Source organism: Lepidochelys kempii, chromosome 8 (genome assembly GCF_965140265.1).
Source record: "Lepidochelys kempii isolate rLepKem1 chromosome 8, rLepKem1.hap2, whole genome shotgun sequence".
In the NCBI taxonomy this organism is placed as follows: Eukaryota; Metazoa; Chordata; order Testudines; family Cheloniidae; genus Lepidochelys; species Lepidochelys kempii.
In genome coordinates, this window is record NC_133263.1 from 92677424 (window position 1) to 92702732 (window position 25309).

Sequence of the window (25309 nt, forward strand, 5' to 3'; positions counted from 1 at the left end):
TTTCAGCAGGATTGAATAGAGCTTCATTAATGGGAAGGACAACCCTTCCCAGGGCTGGAGCTTGTAAAATACCTAAAAACTTGTACAGATTCTCATGCACAACTTTGACTACTCCTAACAACTGAACACCTTGTGAGGTCTTGAAAGACTCGGAAGTGTCCAGACAATGGTGAAGATGACTCAAGAGTTATGCACTCATCAGGGAAAGAAGAATGCGAAAAGAAAGATGTGTGGGTTCATCCCTAGATTTCTCTTCCTCTGCCAATTCCAAAATTGGATATGGCTGACAAACTGGAAGATGTTCCCTGATAGACAAGGCACTGGAAAAGGTCACTTGCTCCTAGACTGCATAGCAGATGGTGATCTGGAAGCTCTGGGAGCAGTTCAAGGGAGTCACTAGGGCCAGGACAGGTGGCCATGGAATGCAGAATGATGTACAGTGAAAATAAATTGTGCTGTTCATGCCAATGTAGTTAAAGCTACTGTAATCAGTACCAGATGGTGAGGAAAAGGAGAGTCAAGAACAGGGAGGCACATGAGGTCTTTTGCTGCAGGGACACAGACAGTACACATATTGGAGATAAGTACTCCTCAGATAACACAAGTGGCACTGAAACCAATAGTACCAGTGCTGTAGATATCGCTGACAGAGAAGGTGAAACCACCAGTCTCGATGGCCCCGCTGGAGCCGGACTTGATGGTGCTGCCTCAGACAGTACTGGTGAATGTTGGTGTTTACGGCCAGACCTTGACTCCCATACTGGAGGAATTTTTAGCAGATCTGTCCCACTTTTGGGATGAAGAATGCAACCTGGACTGTGTCCACCTCAGAAAATGAAGACTGTTTTGAAGGCTTTGAGAAGGCCCCAGGAGCAGAACATCATTTTTCTCCTGATTTTGGCTTTGAGACTGAAGCAGCCAGAAAGGCACTAAAGAACTCTCCGTCTTCTCATGGCTGCGGTCAGGCGCTGAAGGAGGACACTTTTCAAATAAATGTCCCTTAAGACAGAAGTCCCTTTGCTTCTTTGTCCCCACAGGAAAGGAGGTATAAACGGAACATCTGTCCTTAACATGTCCCTGGCCTAAACGAATTAGGCAACTTGTGCGGCTATCATTTACAGGGATCATGGCCCTGCAAGTAACACAGTTTAAACCCTAGGGATCTCTGCATGATGAAAGACACCCAGCACCAATGAATAAGTTACTAAACTACTCTCATAACTAATACTATGCTCTAATAGTAACTAATGCTAAAATCTCTAAAAACTATGTACACAAAGGTTTTTTTTAGTAAAGTTAGTTGAACAAACTGAAGCTTAAGAGCAATGGGAAGCTCCAACTCTTGCCGTGAGTGGTAAGAAAGAACTGAGGCAGAGGTAGTGGTCATGCCCCTTTTGCCCTCAGCTCTGTGTGCAAGGAGGTGTGCATACACTACCTAGCACTGCCAGCAAGAGTCTCAGACTCAAATGCATTGGGCACAAATGGACCTACAATGGACTGTATACATGCACAATCACTCAAAGGACAACAATCACAATCGTTAAAGAGCCTGTGGTGCTGGGAAGGCAGGGAAGTTCGGTGTAAGCTTAAACAAAGGGGTAGAGCACTAAGCATTCAGATCTGTTAGTGAGGATATGTCCAGCCCCAGATGCTGCTTTTCGGAAAGTTGAAAAAAAACTTACATATGCGCGTTGCAAAAGTGGGGGATCAATATGGACAACACTTGGAGGAGGAGAATATGTATATTCACCCTGTTTGTCTAATACACTGTTTTCAAGGGATCTCAGAAGAGTGACTTGCAAAAACAAGGCTCATATCACTGTGAAGCACAGCTGCCAAGTTTTGTGCAGATACTGTTTGCAAAGTTAGTGAGCTAATTTGCATATAATCATAAACTTGAGCTTGTGGTCAACACACGCTGCCCCAAGCAATGGTAGAGGTAGGACATTGAGCTACGCAAAACCTGGCAGCTTTGGCTGGCATAGGTGAGTGCTGGGGTTTCTAAGAAGTAGGGGGCTGCAGGGTATTGGGGCACAGAAGGCTGCTGTTCAGGAAGTGGGGCAAACTCGGTGCAGTTGGCTGCAGGAACACAGGAGGGAGAAGGAAGTTAGAGGGAGCCTTGTGGCCTCTCTGCGGGGATGAGAACCACCACCCATCCTGGGAACTCCTTCCTGACTGAAATCCAGCAAGGTGAGGAAGGAGAGAAAAGATGCCTGCCTGGCTGACTACTCAACATTGCAGCAATGGCCCTGGGGACCAAAAGGCAGAGTTTCTGCCGCTCAACCAGACTGAGCTGTGACTATCACGCGATGTGTGTGACACCTGGGAGCCCTGATGAGGTGACTGAAGGATAGAGCGGCAGTTTTAACTGAATTTCCCATGTTTGGAAATAAGGTTGACCTTTAATAGTGCTTATATGTATTTGCTGCTTATATGAAAAACTTAAATTAGAGGTCTGTTTCTTTTTTGGCTGTATATAAATATCAGTTAGCTTTACTTACATATGTGCTTCTAACTTCTGCTTCAGCTTGCTGGACTATAAAGGTAAGAGAATTAAAAACGAATTTAGACATTGTCCAGAAAATTAAAAATATAACTCTCTGTGCATAAACAAATGGGAGCTCCAACTTTTACAAACAGGTTTTTTAAAAAGTTTCACTTTTCAGATACACTTCTGAATTGTTCAGTAAAATACACATGGTAAAAGTAATAGTCTCTGCGCATTTAGATAATTTTATTCATATTCTTTGTATCACTCTGACATTCTGGATTTTATAGTATACTTCTTGCTATAGAATCATTTGGCAGCAAAAGTGGAAAGGCTGAGACAATTCAAAGAAGGAAGCAGAAAGAAGGAAACAAGAAAACATGATTACAAAAGCAGACTCCAAATATTTTTCATTCGTTAACTTTACGTCTCAATTTAGACCATTAGAACATTTAGAAATTTAAAATAGGTTTATTTTAAAATACACAGTACGTACTGTAATATTTTCCTACATTTGAAATAATTCCCTCTGAAATTGTTAGAACAAAAATAAAAAAAATTGAAAAAAACTAACCTGCTCCCCCTACCAAAAAAACAGTGCAAATGAAGCCAATTCATAAGATTTCCATCTAAATTTTGAGTGCCTCTCTTTTTATGAGAACATTAATAACTTTGGCCTTCACTGTTTACTAGGAAGAATTGTAGCCTCAACTGCCATGACTTTCAGCTTCAAAATAGCAAGGCTAATGTGATTAACTTAAGAAAAAAAAAACAGTAGTCAATTATATAATTTGCCAGGGTGATTTATAGGCAGTATCAGTCTTCCCAGATTCTGCAACTAATAGGATCTGGGGACAGAACTACTTGCCACTTCCACAGAAAGAAAATCTTCCCAATCCCAAAGGGAATTAAAATCCGGAGGTAATTCCGTGAGTACAAATTCAGAATCTGAAATCACATTATGAGGTTTATTCTGGTATAGGGAATTCCTTAGAATGATTAAAGCCTGTCACTCAAACACAAAATAAAAAATGTAAAAACTACACACCCCACAATTGCTGTGCTTTTTGTCATAATTTTCACTAGTTTTTCAAGACTTATTGATCCTAACCTGAATTTACCACTCCTGAAAACAAGGATTCAAGTAAATAAAACATAAACGTTTAAAAAATTGTAATCTTAAATAATTACAATTATATCACACAAACACGTTGTTGAAGGGGATTGGCAGACAGAAGACATTATAAAACACGTCTTACAGTGAAAAACTCTAAGGAGGTCAATCTGTTTTGTGATCAAATCTTCCTGCAACCTTCTCTTTGTTCAGACAGTCTACCAAAACCAACATAGCAAACATAAGTTTTATAATAAAAAGATCTTCAGCCTAGCAGACAAAAGGTATAACAAGATCCAATGGCTTGAAGCTGATGCTAGACAAACTCAGACTAGAAATAAGGCACAATTTTTAACTGTGTGAGGGTAATTAACCATTGGAACAACTTACCAAGGGTCATGGTAGGCTGAGAGTCTGTCATGGATTCCGGCTCGGGCAGCCCTTGGGCCAGCAGCAGCAGTTTGGGTGTGTGAGAGGGGGTTCAAGCTAGGGGCAGTGGGGCGCTTACCTTGGGGTGGGGGGCTTCCACTGGCATGGCACTGCAGCTCCCAAGCGGTGGAGGGGCTGTGGAGGGCTCCGCGCAGCATGCTGCCTGCAGGCCCCACCCCTGCAGTGCCCATTGGCTGCGGTTCCTGGCCAATGGGAGCTGCGGCAGCTGATGCTTGTCCCCCTCCCCTGCCTAGAAGCTGCAGGGACACTGATCCAGTTAGGGAGCCCCTGTCAGTTCCTCCCCCACAGCACCATCTCCCCGCACCAGTGGGGGTCCTGGGTCACCTGCCCCAGCACCCGGGGTGCCCCTGGACCACTTCCGCCCCCAGACTGCTCACAGTCCCCGCCCAAGTTTAAGTCACAGGTATTTTTAGTAAAAGTCATGGACCCCAGGTCACGGGCCGTGAATTTTTGTTGACTGCCCGTGACCTGTCCATGACTTTTACTACAAATATCCGTAACTAAAACATAGCCTTAGTCACGGTGGATTCTCCATCACCGGAAATTTTTAAATCGAGATTGGATTTTTTTCTAAAAGACACGCTCTATTTCAAGCGGGAATTAATTCATATAAAGTTCTATGGCCTGTGTTAAACAGGAAGTCAGACTACAATGGTCCTTTCTTTCCTTATGAATTAGCCCTCAGGGCACATCCCTCTCATAAGAGGGAGACCCCTAAGGATGCATCATGGCAGGAGCAGAATGGCAGGCAGTACAGCTACTATCCCTGTGGTCACATTGTGAGAGTTAACTTGCAACACTTTGCTATCTGAGCGAGAAAAAGTTACTCAGAAGAGTAAGACTGGCTCCCACAGCTCTTCTGCTTTTCAACCTATGGAGCAAGAATTCCAAAGGGTCTTCAGCAGAGTTGGGGAAATGTAGGGAGCACACTACAGACAACGCTTCCTTCTTCTGCATTCTGATACTTGGATTCTGGCTCTATTCTCTTCTCACAGAGTGGAGGGAAGCATTTAAGTGTTAGGGTTAGAGAAGTTGCATTTCATTTTTAAGTTGCTTAAAAGTTTTTGAGCTGGGACTCTGCTGCTCTGAGGGGACTCATGACTCCCCAGTTTGGAGAGATTGAGAATTTCCCTGTGTCTGGATGCTGCTGAACTATTCCTGTCAAGTTTGGCTTGCTCTAGACCTTCGACAGACTGATCAGACAGGAGAGTTTTATTCTCCCTGCTGCAAATTACTATCTCTTAGGCTAATAACCCCACCAAGCCACATTCTTGTTGTTGTTATAATAATTATCAGCACCAGCAAGACTGAAAAGGGGACGGGGCACCATTTTTATTACGTTTAAAGAAAGTCTGACACTATCTCACAAGAATTTTGAGACAATTGGTGAGAGGTCTCCACCTTCAAGAAGTTTGAGAACCTCTAGCTTTTACTTACTCCTTCTGTCTTGGATCCTTGCTCCTGCAAAGTCTTCTGTAGATCCTCAATCTGTTGCTGCAGCTCTCCAATACGCTCATTGCTTAGCCTGTTACAAGGTAAAAGAACTCAGTCACTCATCTGTCTTCTAGTAATCAGGATATGTAGAGTGAAGTTATTCCCCTACACATTTGGGTTATAATTCTTCCGTAGGGTTACACAAAATGCAAGTGTCTGAAGTCAATATATATTTTGTTTGTGTATAAGACCTAATTATAGTTGCTGCAGGCAGGTGCTTGGAACATTTACTGGACACTTAGTAGCCCATAGGCTACAACTTACTTTTTTGGGGGGTGGGGGTAGGGGGGGAAGGGCTGTGTAGGTGGTGGAGGAGAGTGCCTACCTGGAGAGAAGGGAAGTGTCTGCGGTACCTGAGAAAGTGCTGGGATTCCTGCCAGAGTGCTGCCCTTAGACTCTATTTCAGGGCTTCATCTTCAGTATCTGCTTTTGGTTAAAGGAGTCTGACAAATCTGAAGTCCCTCCTCCCAACCCTAACCCCTTCTGGCTGTAGGACAAGGGAAGTTACTTGCTCTTTTGCTACTACCTTGAGCACCCTGTCCCATACCACAAAGCCTCCTGGCTTCAAACAATGGAGAGGGTCTCTACTACTTTCTCTCTCCCATCTCATTCTGGCTGTTACATAGGGTGTCTACTAATCTAGCCCCTCACAGCCGCTACTGCCTCCAATGCTGGTCTGTATTTGGAGCTTAATCAAAGCAGCAGCAGTGAACTGGACATGCTTCTTGTCCAGGTAACTGGTGCCCTCCGCGTTCTGAACAACAAGAATGAAAACTAATGAGATTGATGATCTTTAAAAACATAAGGGCTAGTATTTTTTTTTTTATGAAGACTTAGGGCAAGGCTACACTTGCAGATGTAGAGCGCTGTGAGTTAAACCCGCCTTCGTAGAGTGCAGTAGGGAAAGCACTGCAGTCTGTCCACACTGACAGCTGACAGCGCACTGGCGTAGCCACATTTGTGGCACTTGCAGCGGCATTGGGAGTGGTGCATTATGGGCAGCTATCCCAGCATGCAAGTGACTGCAACGTGCTTTTCAAATGGGGGTGGGGTGGAGTGTGACAGGGAGTGTGTTGTGTGTATGGGGGGGGAAGGGAGTGGGTTTTTGGGATGCTGACAGTGTGGCAGCATGCTGTCTTGTAAGGTCAGACACCCCCCCAACTCACTCAAAGCAAACAGTAAAAACTTTTGCTTTTTCTTGGCGCTGATAAGCAGTTGGCTTCTCTGAAATGGAGCTTTCAACAGGCATTTCCGCATTTCTGCAGCCCATTTCACAATGACAAGAGTGGTCACTTGACTTAAGGGGATTACGGGACGTTTCCGGAGGTCAATCAGAGCGCAGTAATGCAACACCTCGTCCACACTGGCGCCGCGGCGCTCCAGTGGGGCGCAGCAAATGTTATTCCACTCGCCGAGGTGGAGTACCAGCAGCACTGTAGCCGTGGAGTCAGATCGCTCTACGTGCCTTGGCAGTGTGGACGGGGAGTGAGCTAGGGTGCTCGGGGCTGCATTATTGCGCTGTAACTCGCAAGTGTAGCCAAGCCCTTAGACTTCAGATGTTGATGGCACTGGTCTCCCAGCTGAGCACGGAAAGCTTCCTACTTGGAAGTGGTGGGTAGAAGATTGCATTTTTTCCTTCCTGCTGCAGATGATTTATCTGATACTAAAATATTAAGTATTTGGATACTTTATTGGGGAATCTGGTAAGATTGTATGAGCTGATGTATTTTGTTTTGAAGAAACCTTAGCTTTTGGGCTGAGATAATGCAAATAAAAAGTTTTAATCCTATTTAAAAAAAAAACACCTTTGCACATGTACTGGAATGAAGAAAGGGGATAAGACTGGAACATTTTTAAGTGGCCTATATGTAGTCTCCTGTTTGGAGATATCACAAGCATATTCTTAGGTTTTCCGCAAAAGTCTTTGCAGTACACTTAAAATTTTTAGCAATTTAAACTATTCCTAAATTGTTATAGCCTAAGATGAACTGCATTCAGCATTCCTTAACCAGTGGAGAAATTCACCCAGTGTCACAACTCTGGCTCCCCAGCCCAAAGGTCTACATTTTGAGCAATGTAAAACTATAGTGACCGACTTTCTTCACCCACTCTAGGACTATCAAGAATCACCCAGAGATGAGTCCTAAAGAATATCCTCATCAAAGCATGGAGCAGCCACATCTGGCCTGCTGATGTCTTTTCTGCAGGTTTACACTTCCTATGTTCTTTGCAGCTTCCTTTCCCCTTCCTCTTTGTCATGACTGCATCAATGCTTCCATTAGCCAAAGGACAAAACAAGTGGTTACCTTCAACTAGTGTTGGATCAGCAAGGCAAGTCACACTGCCTCCCTTCTAAGGTTGCAGCCCTGAGATTATTCTCTGCAGTGCGATTAGCTGCTGTTTTCTCTGACTGGTGCCTACTCCAAACTGTTCTCAGATTTTTAAAAGAAGATTAAAAAAAAAGAAAGCAAATCACCTTTTTTCTGTTTCCAGTTCATTCATCATCCGATGCTTTTGCTCTAGTTGTTCCTGGAGTTCTACAATACGTTCATTTTCTGAACCCTCTTGTTGCAAGAGAAGCATCTTGTTTTCATGCTGCAGTCGAATAAACATTTCTCTATGGGTCAAAAACAAGAAGTCTCCATTCTGTGAAGAGTTTATATAAATAATTCTTGACTATCTAAAAAGAAAGTAATTTTGCAGAAGAGGTGGCATTCCAGTTCACTAAAATGCCAGTGTACTGAATGTTCTTCAGTAAAAACAAGTGGCATAGTTTTCTGTTAGTTTCAGTAGAATACAGAAAGCAGTAGATTTCCTCACAAAGAGAATACACACCAAACCAAATATGCTTATTTTAATTGGAGATAATTGACATAAAACTAACAAAAATCAATTTATTTGGATGTGATTAATATACTTTTGTTAAAAGAACATTATTAATATTGCAAAATCAAGCATTCAAAAGTTAGGAAAATGTCAGAATTAAGATTGCCTGTGAAACCTTAACTTAGCCCCCTAATGTATATCCATTATAATGCAGTCTACTTAGACGATCACATACTATTTATTGGCACCCTGACAGCAGGATTGTCTGGCTATGTAGACTCCCTCCTCAGGCCCTACGCTACCAGCACTCCCAGCTACCTTCGAGACACCACTGACTTCCTGAGGAAACTTCAATCCATCGGTGATCTTCCTGATAACACCATCCTGGCCACTATGGATGTAGAAGCCCTCTACACCAACATTCCACACAAAGATGGACTACAAGCCGTCAAGAACACTATCCCCGATAATGTCACGGCTAACCTGGTAGCTGAACTTTGTGACTTTGTCCTTACCCATAACTACTTCACATTTGGGGACAATGTATACCTTCAGATCAGCGGCACTGCTATGGGTACCCGCATGGCCCCACAGTATGCCAACATTTTTATGGCCGATTTAGAACAACGCTTCCTCAGCTCTCGTCCCCTAAAGCCCCTACTCTACTTGCGCTATATTGATGACATCTTCATCATCTGGACCCATGGAAAAGAAGCCCTTGAGGAATTCCACCATGATTTCAACAATTTCCATCCCACCACCAACCTCAGCCTGGTCCAGTCCACACAAGAGATCCACTTCCTGGACACTACAGTGCTAATAAACAATGGTCACATAAACACCACCCTATACCGGAAACCTACTGACCGCTATTCTTACCTGCATGCCTCCAGCTTTCACCCTGACCACACCACACGATCCATCGTCTACAGCCAAGCTCTGCGATACAACCGCATTTGCTCCAACCCCTCAGACAGAGACAAACACCTACAAGATCTCTGTCAAGCTTTCTTACAACTACAATACCCACATGCAGAAGTAAAGAAACAGATTGATAGAGCCAGAAGAGTTCCCAGAAGTTACCTACTACAGGACAGGCCTAACAAAGAAAATAACAGAACGCCACTAGCCGTCACCTTCAGCCCCCAACTAAAACCCCTCCAACGCATTATTAAGGATCTACAACCTATCCTAAAGGATGACCCAACACTCTCACAAATCTTGGGAGACAGGACAGTCCTTGCCTACAGACAGCCCCGCAACCTGAAGCAAATACTCACCAACAACCACATACCACACAACAGAACCACTAACCCAGGAACTTATCCTTGCAACAAAGCCCGTTGCCAATTGTGCCCACATATCTATTCAGGGGACACCATCACAGGGCCTAATAACATCAGCCACACTATCAGAGGCTCGTTCACCTGCACATCCACCAATGTGATATATGCCATCATGTGCCAGCAATGCCCCTCTGCCATATACATTGGTCAAACTGGACAGTCTCTACGTAAAAGAATAAATGGACACAAATCAGATGTCAAGAATTATAACATTCATAAACCAGTCGGAGAACACTTCAATCTCTCTGGTCACGCAATCACAGACATGAAGGTCGCTATCTTAAAACAAAAAACCTTCAAATCCAGACTCCAGCGAGAAACTGCTGAATTGGAATTCATTTGCAAATTGGATACTATTAATTTAGGCTTAAATAGAGACTGGGAGTGGCTAAGTCATTATGCAAGGTAGCCTGTTTCCTCTTGTTTTTTCCTACCCCCTCCCCCAGATGTTCTGGTTTAACTTGGATTTAAACTTGAAGAGTGGTCAGTTTGGATGAGCTATTACCAGCAGGAGAGTGAGTTTGTGTGTGTATGGGGGTGGGGGGGATGTGAGAAAACCTGGATTTGTGCAGGAAATAGCCCAACTTGATTGTCATGCACATTGTGTAAAGAGTTGTCACTTTGGATGGGCTATCACCAGCAGGAGAGTGAATTTGTGGGGGGGGGGTGGAGGGTGGATTTGTGCTGGAAATGGCCCACCTGATGATCACTTTAGATAAGCTATTACCAGCAGGACAGTGGGGTGGGAGGAGGTATTGTTTCATATTCTCTGTGTATATATAAAGCCTGCTGCAGTTTCCACGATATGCATCTGAGGAAGTGAGCTGTAGCTCACGAAAGCTTATGCTCTAATAAATTGGTTAGTCTCTAAGGTGCCACAAGTACTCCTTTTCTATTTATACCCTGTATCATTCTGTTTGTAAAAACAACAGCAGAAATTTCATCAGGTGGTGTCATACTGACACCTTCATAGATCATCAGCAAAGTTGGAACTTCTGCAACACTCACACCTCTTCCACTTGAGCTAACAGAGTAACTGATAGGAATACTCATCCCTTACGTGGGCTGGAGGGGGATGAGACATTCTTTGTCAGAGAGTTTCTCAGCTATTTGCTGATAGCAAAGGTATGATAATTCTCAGGAATCTTGAGTTTCATTCCAGGCTTGGAAGGGAGTGTTCTCTAGTGGGAAGACTTCTGCCAGTTTCCCCAAAACTTGACCCCTTCTGCTACACCCCTTCTAAACTGTCCCAGTCCTGTCTCTTCCCCACCCTTGCCTTCTTATCCCAGTCTTATCCCAGAAGAAAACACATTTACTGTAGATTTAGTAAGACATATAACACCACATTATTCAGGGCTGAACCTGCATTTTGCAAGTCTTCTGTGATTGCCTATCCTCGATTCTGCCAGACTTTCCATATAACCATAGCAAGTTCTCAACCACTCCGCTTCAGTTTCCTCATCTACAAAATGAGGATACCTTCCTACCTTATACAGCGTGTTGCAAGGTTTAATTTAATGTCTATAAAGCATTTTACTAGTGGCTTCCCTATAAGAACATCAAACTTCTAGGTTTTTTTTAATTGAAAAGTAGTAAATTGCCCAACAAGCTGTTTGAGACACTGAACTTTAGCAAGGGAAGGGTATTGCTCAAGGTGAGCTCTTTCCTTACCTGTATTCCACTGGTAGAATTTCAGCAGCAAGATTCTCATGACTTTTTACAGCAGATGCATCTGAAAAGGCACGAAAATTTGACAAATTCACTTCCAGATAACATACCAATCTATTTTAAAAAAACATCAAGAAAGTACCTGCTTGATTCAGGTGATCCTGTTGCATCTGAGAACACCGGAGCTCTTCATTAGTTTCTTTCAGAGCATCCCGCTGCACTATAAGTCTCTAAGAAAAGGTCAAAGCATATTTAAGGTAGAAATAAGACGAAATTGTTTCATGTTGGCACATTCCATCAGGAATGAAAGATCCATCATTTATAACACTATTTTCAGGACATGAGTTAAATGCTGAAGGCTTTTGATAATGTTTATACCAAATGCTGACCTATCAATTTCCAAGTTACAAAGACCAGTATACTAAAGTGACTATATACATAATTTCTAAGGCTAAATCTCATCCCTATGGCAGCACTACTGATGCCTAAGAGCACCTGAGAAATTATTCTCAAGATGACCACAGTGAAAAATTCTGGCCAGGCCAGCACACAAAAAGTCTGAGAGACTTTCTAGTGAATTTGAGTAAATACTCATGCATAAGACTTACCTCTTTTTCTTTGAATAAAGATTCATGCTTTTCTTCAAGTCGCTTCAATTCAAATGCTAACGTATCAGCTCTTTTGGACTCCTCAGAAAGTCTGTTATGAAGCTCTTGGACCTTGAATGATAATGACATAGGTGTTATATTTAGTGTATGTTCTAAGATGTTATTAATATAATTTTTTTAAACTCTGGCACTTATGGGTGGGGAAAAAGAGCTGGATTAAGAAGAGGAAGATCATGTTCAAGCAGTTCATTAGTCACAGGGTCTCAGAAACCTAATAAAGTAGGTTTCTATGGTTGTTGTAATCTAATCAGAACTAAAATGTCTATGTCTCTGCTGAATACAACCAACACACATGGTTCATCTTGGCCAGCAGCCTTTTTCCCCCTAAATAAAAGGCATATAGGAATTCTGATGACTAGCTTGGAACTTTCAGAAGCAAATTGTTGTGCACTTCCGAAAATGAAAACAAGATATTTTAAAAAAGGATTTTTAAAATCAGTAAGACAGTATGTCATACCTAGAAGATGTCAGCTACACATTAAACAAAACAGGACACCTGATCACCACTGCACTCATTGAACTGATGAGTTGCACACTGTGCCGTGAACTGCAGGTCAAGAAATGACCTCAGGTAAGCCAGCTGGTGAGAGTTTGGAAGGGAAAAGGGGAGACAGAGTATATTGCAGAGCTGAAAGTTTCCTTATGAACAGTCTTGACACCAGCCCCAACAATCGTTAGATCAAGCAGCTCAATTTTTTTCAGTCAACTGTAATTATTTTTAATAAAAATACACCTGAGAATAGTTAAGATGTTGAATACAGTTGTTGCCTTACCTGTCTTTTGTATGTTTCCAGCTGAGCACGTGCTGCATTTGCCTTCTTTAGCTCTTCCTCTAGGCTGACTGTATTATGCATATACATCATGTTGGTGTCTTGCAGAGACTTTACCTGTCGGCGGAAGTCATTCAAGTCCTCCAGTTTTTTACGATACACTTCAACTGTTGACTCCAGTTTACTTGCCTTATCTGCAAAAGTTCTACAAGAATAAATATGAATTATGGAAACAGTAAGATGTATTTTTCACACAAACAAACTGCAACCAAGCAAATCAGTAAGTTCTGCTCTCATCTGCAAGCATGGCTCCAATTAGCTTAGACAGGGAGATGCATGCATATATCCAAGGTTAGAGTTACGTCCTCTGTGTAAAACTAATGCATTATTTTAATTCTTTTAAGCTGTAGGGTTCATATAGACTCAAACACAAAGTTTAGTTTTAAAAGTAGTCATTGTGGAGATGCAGGCCCACAAAACCATGTGTTGACATATGCCTTGTAGACGGAGACAGTATATTAAATGGCCCCACAGATTCATGATGGTGTTGGAGTTAATACAAGTGAACTATGCTCTAGGCTACAGATTGATCTTGCAGCTGAATAAGCCTGCAAAATACTGGTGCCTCTATCTAGCAGAAATAGGTACAAAGCTACAGTACATTACTACTACAGATATGTTTTGGAGATCATTATCCTATGGGTATCTTTGCCAGGAGGCATGAACAAGGAAGACAAATTGATCAGTTCCTTTTAAAAAGGTATATAAGACAGAAAGTGTTCTGTCCAAATAATATCAAGGTATTTTAATACAGAAATGGATCTTCGTTTTACTGGCACAAAAGAATTAACAAACCTTTAAACTAAATATTGAGTCACTTTACTGTCTGGCATCTTACAAAATTAAAAATTAGCATAGGAGTAATTCCAAAATCCAATCTCTTATACTTAACCTGATGCTCTTCTATGAACCTTGATATAGTGTAAAATTGGAATATATTTTATTCTATATTAAATTATCTGCTATAACAATAAAAGAGTGACTTTACATGGTTATATTTCTAGAAATATGATAGCACCATATTTACTTTCTGTACTTTTTAGTAACCAGTTTAGTTTACATATGTGGAACTCAACGCAACACGATGAGTTCTCATCATGCTTGTTGTGTTTTGTCCCTACTGAGTCTTGTAATCCTGAAAATACAATCTAACTAAAATACAGGTGCAGATAGTTAAGTTTCATTTTCACTTGGTTTGAGACTTATATTTGGGCAATTAATTTTTTTCTGTATCAGAAAAGGCGGGCCTTTGCCAATAAAAATATCCTGTTGGTAATAAAATCCATTATGATTAGAACATTCTCATTTCCTAGGGTATTTTGTTTTCTACATCAGGAGGAGAAAGGCTGTATCTTTTAGTCCTGCTTCATGTGGGAGTCTTTTGCAAAATAATGTCGATATGCAGAGTACTTATTGTGCTCATAAACTTACATTTCACCTTCCAATTTTATTTTTCACTCTGGTCCTTTTTTCCATTTAGTTTTAAGTTTGCCTGTGGTAAGACATAAGCTGTGTAATTTTATACAGAAATGTCTATCTTTAAATATGGAGCCTTGGCATTCTCTTTCGGAACCTTCAGTCTGAATGGTAGCTATGTCCACTACATACCTAAGAACGTCAATTTCATCTTTTAGGGCCCTGGATTCTTCTGCCAAACAGGTCAACTCATCATTTCTATGTTGCAGCTCAATCAGTTGTTTCTCCAGATCTTCACAGTGAACACGATAATCATCCTTTGCAGCTTCAAGCCTTTTGTAAACAAGAAGCTGTTAAGAAAATATATTTTCCTATCTTTTGTTCATGTAACTAATATGATCCACTTTCTATTGAAACAGTAAAAAATATTCAAAATACATAAGCTTAGCAGACACAGAATAAAAAAAAGGTAGTTAAAGCCTGGAAAAAACAACTAACGAAAGTATTGTCACTAGGGCTATTTACTACAAACACACCATATCATCTGAACAGATCTGTTAGTTTACTGTGTTAATATTTTACTCAAAGGAGTTTCTGGTTCATTTATAACTGCCGTAAAAGAAAGTGTGAATCACTTAGACCCAGACAATGTTGGGGTTTTATTAGTACAAATCACCACATGAAACATTTGGTTTCATGTTCTTATCCTTGGTCCTGCCTTTCTCCCTCCCATTAGAGCCCACAATATTTTAGAAAATCGTGGAAGGAAAAGCATTAATGGTCTCAATGATCATCCAAAATGGAAGTAGTTTAGGGGAAACACTAAACTGTACCTTTAAAAATATAGTTTATATTAATTCAATGAAAGAGAGAAGCTTTTAGAATAGTGAATAGAAAAGTGAACTGAGAAGGAAAATCCTGCGTATTTAGAAGAAACTCCCGTCACATACGACAACAACATTTTGAGAGAGGATTAAATAAAGCTGCAAGTTATTTCGTACCTGAAGTTTTCTTCCTGCAGTTGTTCTAGCTGCAGCTGTGCATGGAAATACTTTTTTGCAACAACAGTATTTGGATCATCAAGAGAGCCATCTAACTGGTCTAATCGATCATTCATGACCTCGTTTTCAGACATCAAACTGTTTTTTTCATCTTGAAGGGCAGCCACCTAGTGCACATAACACAACATCAAGTTTATAGGTCCCATCCAATTGCCAAGAAGAACCCAAAATAATAGATTATAAGATGCCACCAAATAATTTGTTACATAGAAGTTAAACATTTGAAAAATTTAGAAAGTGATTTATAAATACCCTTAAGCACCTAGCTGCTTTAGCGTAAGAAAGTTGTCAAGCAAGGAAGTGTGTCTTTTTTGTTTTGTTTTATAAATGAAAACTATAAATACGGGGGCCTACGGATATGTTCAGATTTTATGAAAACAAAAGGAAACAAATATGATTAATTCAAAAAAACAATGCCTATAGAAACTGAACAGAAACAATAATAGTAGGATGAAGAGTATTTCCAATTTGGCTTGTGTACTAACAATAAAAAGCAGAATGGGACTGGCTAGCACACTAACACTGCACTGCTGTGCATTCAGTCATGGATGGTTGTGCAAAAAGCAGGTCCAAGAGCCATAAGCTAATAAGCAGACACACAAAAAATCCTAGACAGCATCATAGAGGGCATGCATTTTTGCAGTGACGGAACTGGTTTGATTTTGAAAGTGTTCACAGCTAAGCAAACGGGAACACAACATTACACTAAGTTTGTAAGTATATTAAAACAGCCATAAAATGGGCAAGGATTAAATGACGGAACCCTTAAGCTCTTTCTAGTGAAAGATGGTGTGTTAATTTTAATACTTCATCAAACATCAGAGCATATAGCATGGGTTAGTTAACTGGCACTTAAACAGTAGAATGTGCTCTTTGGGTTATGTTTTCCTGAATCATAAAGGAAACCTACCTTTCTTATATTCTTGGAAAATATCAAGGAAGACTGAGACCTTACAAGTGAATTTATTAAGAATTAGTTTAAATGAGAAAGGTCAGCCATTATCATGACTTTCAATACATATGCAGCATACCATGGTGGCAATATTTAATAAGATATAAAGTTAGCATAATAATCTGATGCAATATTAAAATATTTTTTATTTATCCATGATTATATCACAATTTAAGTGTTTATAATTAAATAGATGTAAAAGAAACCAAAAGCACTCTCCCACCTCTTCACTGAGTACTTACTGGCTTTAAGGTCCTATTCTCTGAATATCTGGTAAGCCAATTTACTGTATATTTGCAGACCTAGAGCAAATCTGTGCCTTAAGAGTCTTTTATTATTCCCTGTACAAGACCTAATCAGTCTTCAGTCATGGAGACAGTACACACTTTTAGAAAGCAGGATGTTTATTAACTGAATGTCTCACTCATTTCCTTCACTCTCATTTCAGGTCCCTCAGAGTCACATTGGCTGTCTCCTACTTCATTTCAACACCATATACATTATGCTGAAACCATGGCGCACCACTGGATGATGAAATGAACAAATACGTATTGTGTAATTTCAAAAATATGGACGCCTATTTTACAAAATATACTTTCCATTAGTACATACTAATATACTTTAGTTACCATATGTACATTCATGCTCAACTATACATACTTTTAACAACTACTCCCGGTCATGACATTCAAAGAGGATAGACCAACCAGATTTGTGTGAACTACCATCAAGTTAACTACTCCAAACAGAAGTCTATAACAGCTGTGTGGTAGTTCTGACTTCTCAAAATGATGCATCATAGGTATCACAGCACAACCAGAAATGGCAATTTGGGACTGAAGCAGAAATGGCTGGCATAAAGTTACAGGCTAAAAATCTTTCCTTAGCTTTGCTATTTGGTAAATTCAGCACAATCATACATTTACAGTGGGTGCAATTACCAGAAATCATTTACCATACCACCTCTGCAAAAGCAAGTTGATCAAGTTTTGACCACTGAGCAAAACACATTTTCAGGGTGAGGCCTCTTATATCAAGTTTCAGAATTACAGACCCCTGAAAGTTTGGTTTTAGAAAGAAAGCTGCAGGTGGAACCTTAAATAACAGAAAGAGAATGGGAACACTATCATGCAGGGGAGAAGGATTACCTCACCTCAGCTCGACTTTACTGATTTGTGAGTTGAAGTTAATACCACCATATAGAAAACTGTTAAAATATGCCCCATATTGAAACTCTACAAACAAGTGAGATAAAAAGTTACTTGATTACAGACTTTCTTCATCTGCTTCCTACTGAAAATGGCTTTATTTCACCTTCAGTGAATGCAATCAGTCCATTATAATGAATTGGTTCTTAATATATTTTTAAAAGGGCTAAAGCTATTGTTAGCTGAAAATAAACTATGGAACATTTTTATAATAATTTTTACTATTCATAGTTACATGATTGCAACGACTGCTTACTAACTGCAAGATATCAAGTTATTATGCCAAGAAATCTTTCCTACTATGGGTTAGCAATATATTTTCCAATAGTCACAGGGGAGTTGAGCATGGATTTACATTAAAGGATAATATTTCCAACAATAGCATATATGAAGCATTTCAGAGTGTGGAAGTTTTGTTTCAGTACAAACTGAAAGAACAAAAAATTTATAGGTGAAATTTAACCTCTAAAGACATTGCATTTTGCAACTGTTTAACAGAGCTTCTATTTCTTGATGTCACATATTTGAAAAAGTGTGTGTCTCCTCACCTGCAGGTCTAGTTCTTGACATCTTTGCTTCAGTTCTTCTTTTTCTGCTAGTGCTTCTTGAAGGTGTTCCAGGGCTCTTTTCATCTTAAAAAAAAAAAGAAAAAAAAGAAAAAAAAAAGATTTAATGCAAGTTAGATGTATTGAAATTAAGATTATTTTATATGCTCCCTGTCTGTACAAGGAGTGACATGTAAGATAGATATGACAGAGAGAGAGAGAGTAAGGCACATCTATACTGCAAAAACAGACAGAAAAAACTGTAGAACCAGGTTCTGAGATTTGCTGCCACAGAAGTGTTTGTTTTCATTTGCTTGCTTTTTTTTTTTTCTTCCAGTGTAGACGTACTCGAAGTGACTTGCTTGCCTAAGGTCAGAGAGAATCTGCAGCAGGGCAGAGAACTGAACCCGAGACTCCAGCATACAAGACAAGCAACCAGGCTACTGACCATCCTTCCTCGGACAGCAACTGGAAGGTCAATGTCATCATAGGGGAAACATCTGAGCTCTTTCTTGGGGAGTGCTTTTAAATTAATGATAATTATAACTTCAAGAACAGAACTCTGGGTTTGGGATCACATACAACTCAAATATTTTCCAGGATCTCTCTGCAGTATCTGTACTCATCTGCACTTTCTAACCTAAATGGAGGTTGATAGCAGCCTTACTCCTTGCTCTTCCTGTCATATCCTCCCGCAGTCTCTACTCAGGCAACAGAGATGATAAGATCAGCCATTTCACGTCTTTTAAAAAAAAGCTAAGTTTATGTGCACTGCTTTACTCAGCCATTCACCTACTTCTTGCACTATGGGAGACAATGAAAGATAAGAGTTAAATTTACTCTAACTTCCTAGGGTAGCAACAGCATGTTGCTCTGCCTTTTGTGAAATACAAGTCTGGGCATTGATTTTGGTAAGCTGGTCTGAAGGAAAAAACCACTGGCTGTATAAAGCAAGAAGCAAGTTAATTTGTATAGATGAAGGACTGAAACGTCTTTCTTTGAAGATGATGGGAGAGGCACCTTTGTGTCTACTCTCTGAATTTTCAAGCATGATGTGAATAAATTATTTTTGAAACTCTTAACATTGCTTTGACTATTATAACGAACATAAAGCAATTACCTGTTGCTCCATTTCACCAGATGTATCATTTGTGACAGAACTCAGTATTTCCTTGCTCATGAGCTAAAAAAAACAAAACAAAAATGCCACATACATTATATCTGTTTGCACTATTTTACTATAGAGCTAGTGGCTTCTGTTATTGAATAAAAACTTGGATTTACCACCTCTCCCCCATTTAACTTCAGTAGTTGTTAGTGGACAGATACAGAAGTTTCCTGCATATCCTTGGGAAACCTTATTGAATTAAGGTTAAGTATCTTTGGGGGTGTCAAAATATAAAGGGAAGGGTAAACACCTTTAAAAGCCCTCCTGGCCAGAGGAAAAACCCTTTCACCTGTAAAGGGTTAAGAAGCTAGGATAACCTCTCTGGCACCTGACCAAAATGACCAATGAGGAGACAAGATACTTTCAAAGCTGGAGTGGGGGAGAAACAAAGGTTTGCTCTGTCTGTGTGTTGTTTTTGCCAGGAACAGAAAAGGAATGGGGTCTTAGAACTTAGTAAGTAATCTAGCTAGATATGCATTAGATTCTGGTTTCTTTGAATGGCTGATAAATTAAGCAGTGCTGAATGGAATGGATATTCCTGTTTTTGTGTCTTTTTGTAACTTAAGGTTTTGCCTAGAGGGACTCTCTATGTTTTGAATCTGATTACCCTGTAAGGTATTTACCATCCTGATTTTACAGAGGTGATTTTTTTACTTTTTCTTCAATTAAAATTCTTCTTTTAAGAACCTGATTGCTTTTTCATTGTTCTTAAGATCCGAGGGTTTGGGTCTGTGTTCACCAATGCAAATTGGTGAGGATTTTTATCAAACCTTCCCCAGGAAAGGGGTGTAGGGTTTGGGGACGATTTGGGGCGGAAAGATGTTTCCAAGTGGGCTCTTTCCTGGTTATATATTTGTTAGATGCTTGGTGGTGGCAGCAATAAAGTCCAAGGGCAAAAGGTAAAATAGTTTGTACCTTGGGGAAGTTTTAACCTAAGCTGATAAAAATAAGCTTAGGGGGCTTTTCATGCAGGTCCCCACATCTGTACCCTAGAGTTCAGAGTGGGGAAGGAACCTTGACAGGGGTCCATTGTATTAAATGAATGGTTTATGTATTATTGTGAGCCAGGACTGCACATAACTTTTCTAAGGGGGAGATGTGATGTGAGGCCTGGGAGTACAAAGGATTATATTGAAAATGTATGGACAAGACAAGAATGGACTTTTAGGACACCAAGTTTGAAGTGGATTTCCGGAGGAATACCTAGGAAGAGGTTAATGAAAATTCCCACCTCCACTTATGCAAAAACTCAGCCTTCTGAAACTATGCCCTAAGAAGTGTGCCACGTCTGCTGATTATCTGTTACCAGAGATAGGAGATGAAAGGCCCGAAGTATACTAAGAAATGGTGAACTTCCCAACCAGGGTTCTGAATCTGAGAAAGCTATGAACTCTTAACCACAGAGAAAACCCAGTTGTGAGTTTTGAAGGACTGAAACCTATCAGAGCTTGAGTCTGGAGTTGGGGGTAACCACTGGTAAACTTTTTCATGCATGAAGGTTCTTTTATTGTTTAATATGTTTTCCCTGTAATGCTTTCACATTAAGACTAAAGAAAGAGCTGTGTGGTAACTTATGATTACAAGCCATGCACTAGTCATAACTTCTGGGAAAAAACACGAAGTGCAGACCCTGTCTTTCTGGGGATAACAGTATAGGTAGGGAACCATGAAGCCTGAAAGAACGGCCAGTCAGGAGAGAGAGAGAGATGCAGGTCTTCATGCAAGAGAGGTGATAGTTGGGAGCCTGGAATGGATGCCCTTGGTGGACCACGGAGGAGGAATACAGATGCAGATGCCCTGAAACTGTGACAATTAGTATTTGAGTATTACACTGTTACACTTAACTGTTAATTCAAGATCTACAGTAGCCAGAGAAAGTACTCTGTTCTTTTAACAAAACAGATGTAGTAACTTTATGGGTTAAATTTTGGCTCCACTGAAATCAATGGCAAAACTCTCATCAATTTCAGTGTGGACAGATGTCCACCCAATGAGTTTAATCAGCATTAGCAGCTGTCACACTCCAATATTTCTTCGATAAATTGTCATACAGGGAACAACTGGAAGACTAGTATGGAGTACTGGATACTGTGTTTGCCAACTACCACAGCTAATAAGCTTTGCCTCTTACTCAGAAAAAAAAAAAAAAAAGTCATAGCACTAGACCCAGACTTTAGCCAGAAGTTCAATAGGTCAAAATATGTAGCAAACAAAATTCTGATTAGCAGAATTATTACCTACACACAAAACCTTAGTACCCTTAAACACAACTGGTTTCTTAACTATCGAAACTAAAGTTGTATTAGGTTTTATTACTGGATATATTTTCAGTGCAGGATAGGTGTTAGTAGAATCATAGAAGATTAGGGTTGGAAGAGACCTCAGGAGGTCATCTCGTCCAACCCCCTGCTCAAAGCAGGACCAACCCCAACTAAATCAGGACCAACCCCAATTAAATCAAAGAGCTCCAAGTAAAACAGACTTCAAAGAAGCAGACTTTACCAAACTTAGAGAACTGCTAGGTAAGGTCCCATGGGAAAAAGAAGTTCAGGAGAGCTGGTCCCGTGCAGAAGTCAGAGCAGTTTAAGGGCTGCCCTAACTTCCATCTGCTTTTAACAGCCCTCTAAGGACCAACACTCAAGTAAGGATCCCCAGAACACAAAGTGTGCTCTGGCACAAGAGCTGAATTGAGAACAGATAGCATAGAGCTGTTTACAAGACACACGGGGAATGCCCAACTGCCTTTAAGGAAGCTTTCTGGTTCCTTTTTCCTGGTGATCAATGCAAAACAGCTGGAAAGGGAAGAGGGGCAGGGTGTAAAGATCTGGCTCTATATATTTATATTCAAGATTTCCTGTTTATACATGAATTATTACTTACCTCTTGAATAGCAGCCATAACAACATGTTGAACAGACTCTTCTAGGGTCATTATATTTTGTATATGTTCTGTAATGGCGAAAAAGTATTTGCAATAATTTACTTATGACAACATTTACCATAAAATGGCTTGAAGTGGCATATGTTCTGCCCTTTCCACAAAGCAGACATCAATGTAACAAAGAACATGATAATTCTATGACAAATCATTTCCAAAAAAGTTATTGCTCTTATTAAGAATAGTTTCAGTGATGCTGACATATTAGTAAATATGGAGTGAGGCCCTATATACATAGGCCCAATTCTCCCATACGTTTACTCACATAATTTCAATGGGTTGTATCATACGGAAGTTTGCAAGATTAGATTAAGGACAAAGTTTTCCTTCCGAGGTAGACACATAGCCAAGAGAAAATTTGGCCCTTTGAACATACTAGGACTAGAATATTACTGCAAAATGTTTTTGACTGCTAACTAAGAAAAAAGAAGACTGACCGACCAGATCTAAAGCTTTACAATACAACTTTTTCCACAAAGGCACCTGTTGTTTTATAGCACAGATAGCTTATGTTATGCATTGCAAAAGCTGTAGTTTCTATTTACACCATTTCACAACACAAAATTAAACTACTATTTAAGACAGAAGGGCTTCATTTAAACTCACAGGAGACCAAAATTCAAACTAAGGCTTTTCATTCCAGCATGAAAGTTGTAAATTTTACAACACATGACATATTAGAACAATTTAACACCTTATTTACTATGAGTACTTCTAAAATTTACAGTATGTACAGAGGAGTGAAAAGCCTTTAAATATCTACATTTCCAAAGTTTTGCCAGTTTACATTTGACCCTACTGTGTCAGCTTTATTTGGTTTGTTTGAGTTTTCAAATTTTTTGGTGGAGAAACACTTGTCACTGAGATAGCACACGAACCGTGGTAGATGAAATGTCATCACTAAATGTTTTAATTCTCAATGCAAGATGATACCACTTTGCTAAATAATCACTGATGCAAAAGAGACTTTCAATAAAAAAAAGTCATTTAATTAATGATCAAAGCGTTTTCCTGCACTGTAATGGGTGCTTATGTGGGCATTAACAACCAAAAAGCAATCATCTTAGACCTTTACAGATAAATAAGAGATACATTTTAAAACCAATAGTTTAAGTTATTCATTTGTAAATTTTATGCTTGGGCACATATTTTGTTATCAATCCAGGATTTTATAAAGTATAAGTAATAAATGTAAAAGTCACTTTCCAGTTCACTTTTAACAAAAAATATTTGACGCCAAGCTAAGAACCTGAATGCAGACACTTTCTAAAGTTATTATTAGTTTTCACAAACTCCAATTTCAAAGAGTTTATGATAATAATATTGTATAACACATTAGCAGAAAGAGGCTAAAACCTACTGTTTGATTCAGGAACAGAAAGTATTTTTTAAATGTGACATCAATTCCATCTTATTCTGTATGTGTGCTACTATTTGCTATTTCCTACAGTAAGGGTTGCCTCAGGAGGTTGTTCCTAGGTATAGTTTCAACAGGTGAAAACAGCATGTACCTTGTTTCTTTTCACAGTTGACTGCACAACCTAAAATAAGCTGCAGTAACCTGCCCAGCTCTGTAGGATCTGAATGTTCAGATATCTGATTTAAGTCAGGAACAAGTTCTTCTGAAATCTGCTGGCCTAAAAACTGCAAAATATAAAAGATAAGTTTGGCATTTCAATTATATGCATGATGAAGATTTAGCATCCATATACATATTAATCTATCATGCAAAAAAAGATCTGGCCTGGGAAACACAGTCTGGACAAAAAAACTGGAAATATTACTGGAGGTAAATATGATCTTTGGAGACAGAGGAGGAAAGACCCTAGACACCACTTTGAGTTACTATACACAGAAGAACTACTTAGTCTGTCACCCAGCCTTTTGCTAATGGTAACATACTCAGATAGCAATACTGAATTAAGGAAATAAGACTATGAAGAAAAATAGTAAGAAATTTGATAAGGCCTAGAAAAACAAAACAGCTGGAGGGATGTATAGCTTTAAAGCAGTATCTCCAGGAAAACCCCCTAAAAAAAAAAAAAACCACGCACCCAAAACACATATACACCACCCATGAAAATGTGCCATACTATATGTTAATACAAAAAGGCCTACATTACACCTAGATTCTACGGTGATGAGTTCCTTAAAATGGATATGCAATAGCAATGCACTAACTGCACAAAATTCAGGGGTTTTATACCTGCTCAGCCCCCTGCACATAAGTATTATATGATCACTAGTTACATGTTCCTGGAACAGGTGAGCAGTAATACAAAATACTGTTTCTACATTTTACATCAATGGTCTCCAACCTTTTTACACCCAAGATCACTTTTTGAATTTAAGGTCAACCCACGATCTACCCTGCCCGCTCCCTGAGGCCCCGTCCCTTCCCCAAAGTCCCATCCCACTCACTCCATTCCACCCCGCCCTCCCCCTCATTCGCTCTCCCACAGCTTCACTCGCTTTCACCAGGCTGGGGCAGGGGGTTGGGGTTCGGAAAGGGATGAGGGCTCTGGGCTGGGGCCGAGAGTTTCACAATGTGGGAGGGGGCTCTAGGCTGAGCCTGGGGCAGAGGGTTGGGATGCAGGAGGGGGTGAGGAGTGCAAGCTCTGGGAGGGAGTTTGGGTGCAGGAGGGGGCTCCAGACTGGGGCAGAGTGTTGGGGTGTAGGAGGGGATTCGGGGTGCTGGCTCTGGGAGGTGGGTCAGGGCTGGGATGCAGGAAGGGGTGGAGGTGCTCATCCTGGGAGGAGGGTCAGGGCTGGGGCTTAGGGTGCAGGAGGGGGTTCAGGGTGCAAGAAGGGACTCGGGGTGCTGGCTCCAGGAGGGGGCTCAGGGCTGGGGTGCAACCTCCCGTGGGGCAGCACTTATCTCCAATGGCTCCCGGTCAGTGGCGCAGCATGGCTGCCACTAAGGCAGGCTCTCTGCCTACCTTGGCCCCATGCCACTCCTGGAAAGGGCCAATGCAGCCCCTGGGGGCAGGGAGCATGTGGCTGTGTGTGATGCCCCCTCTGCAGGCACCGCCCCCACAGCTCCCCATTCCCAGCCAAAGGGAGCTGTGGGGACAGTGCTTACAGGCAGGAGCAGCGTGTGGCGGGAGACCCCTGACCCCCCACCCCCAGGCTGCGCTG

The 25309-nt window shown here is 40.6% G+C and overlaps 2 protein-coding genes and 1 long non-coding RNA gene across 9 annotated transcripts in view; 2 read left to right on the forward strand and 1 right to left on the reverse strand.

The window, feature by feature from the left end:
- Window positions 1-25309, reverse strand: part of HOOK1 (hook microtubule tethering protein 1) — a 57675-nt gene that overhangs the window by 10082 nt on the left and 22284 nt on the right. For all 5 annotated transcript variants that reach the window (XM_073357523.1, XM_073357522.1, XM_073357524.1 and 2 more), the window contains 13 exons: window positions 23683-23815; window positions 22115-22182; window positions 19187-19249; window positions 18070-18153; window positions 15302-15468; window positions 14493-14633; window positions 12828-13029; window positions 11995-12105; window positions 11529-11616; window positions 11390-11450; window positions 8023-8163; window positions 5490-5577; window positions 2502-2536 (listed from right to left, as the gene is read on the reverse strand). In XM_073357523.1, the coding sequence (XP_073213624.1) occupies window positions 2502-2536; window positions 5490-5577; window positions 8023-8163; window positions 11390-11450; window positions 11529-11616; window positions 11995-12105; window positions 12828-13029; window positions 14493-14633; window positions 15302-15468; window positions 18070-18153; window positions 19187-19249; window positions 22115-22182; window positions 23683-23815 (1382 nt within the window). The remainder of the gene's footprint in view (window positions 1-2501; window positions 2537-5489; window positions 5578-8022; window positions 8164-11389; window positions 11451-11528; window positions 11617-11994; window positions 12106-12827; window positions 13030-14492; window positions 14634-15301; window positions 15469-18069; window positions 18154-19186; window positions 19250-22114; window positions 22183-23682; window positions 23816-25309) is intronic.
- Window positions 1905-10317, forward strand: LOC140916224 (uncharacterized). 2 transcript variants are annotated; one of them, XM_073357529.1, is made up of 2 exons: window positions 1905-1985; window positions 7661-10251. In XM_073357529.1, exon 2 carries the CDS (start codon window positions 8565-8567, stop codon window positions 10125-10127), a length of 1563 nt encoding a protein of 520 aa, XP_073213630.1. In that variant the 5' UTR covers window positions 1905-1985; window positions 7661-8564; the 3' UTR covers window positions 10128-10251. The 2 variants fall into 2 exon arrangements, with proteins under 2 accessions (XP_073213630.1, XP_073213629.1); XM_073357528.1 differs by lacking the exon at window positions 1905-1985 and adding an exon at window positions 2197-2339 and having other exon boundaries at window positions 7661-10317.
- Window positions 1984-21432, forward strand: LOC140916225 (uncharacterized). 2 transcript variants are annotated; one of them, XR_012160469.1, is made up of 4 exons: window positions 1984-2190; window positions 12933-13104; window positions 16762-17488; window positions 18404-21432. It is a non-coding gene; the product is annotated as an uncharacterized lncRNA (long non-coding RNA). The 2 variants fall into 2 exon arrangements; XR_012160468.1 differs by having other exon boundaries at window positions 16762-16868.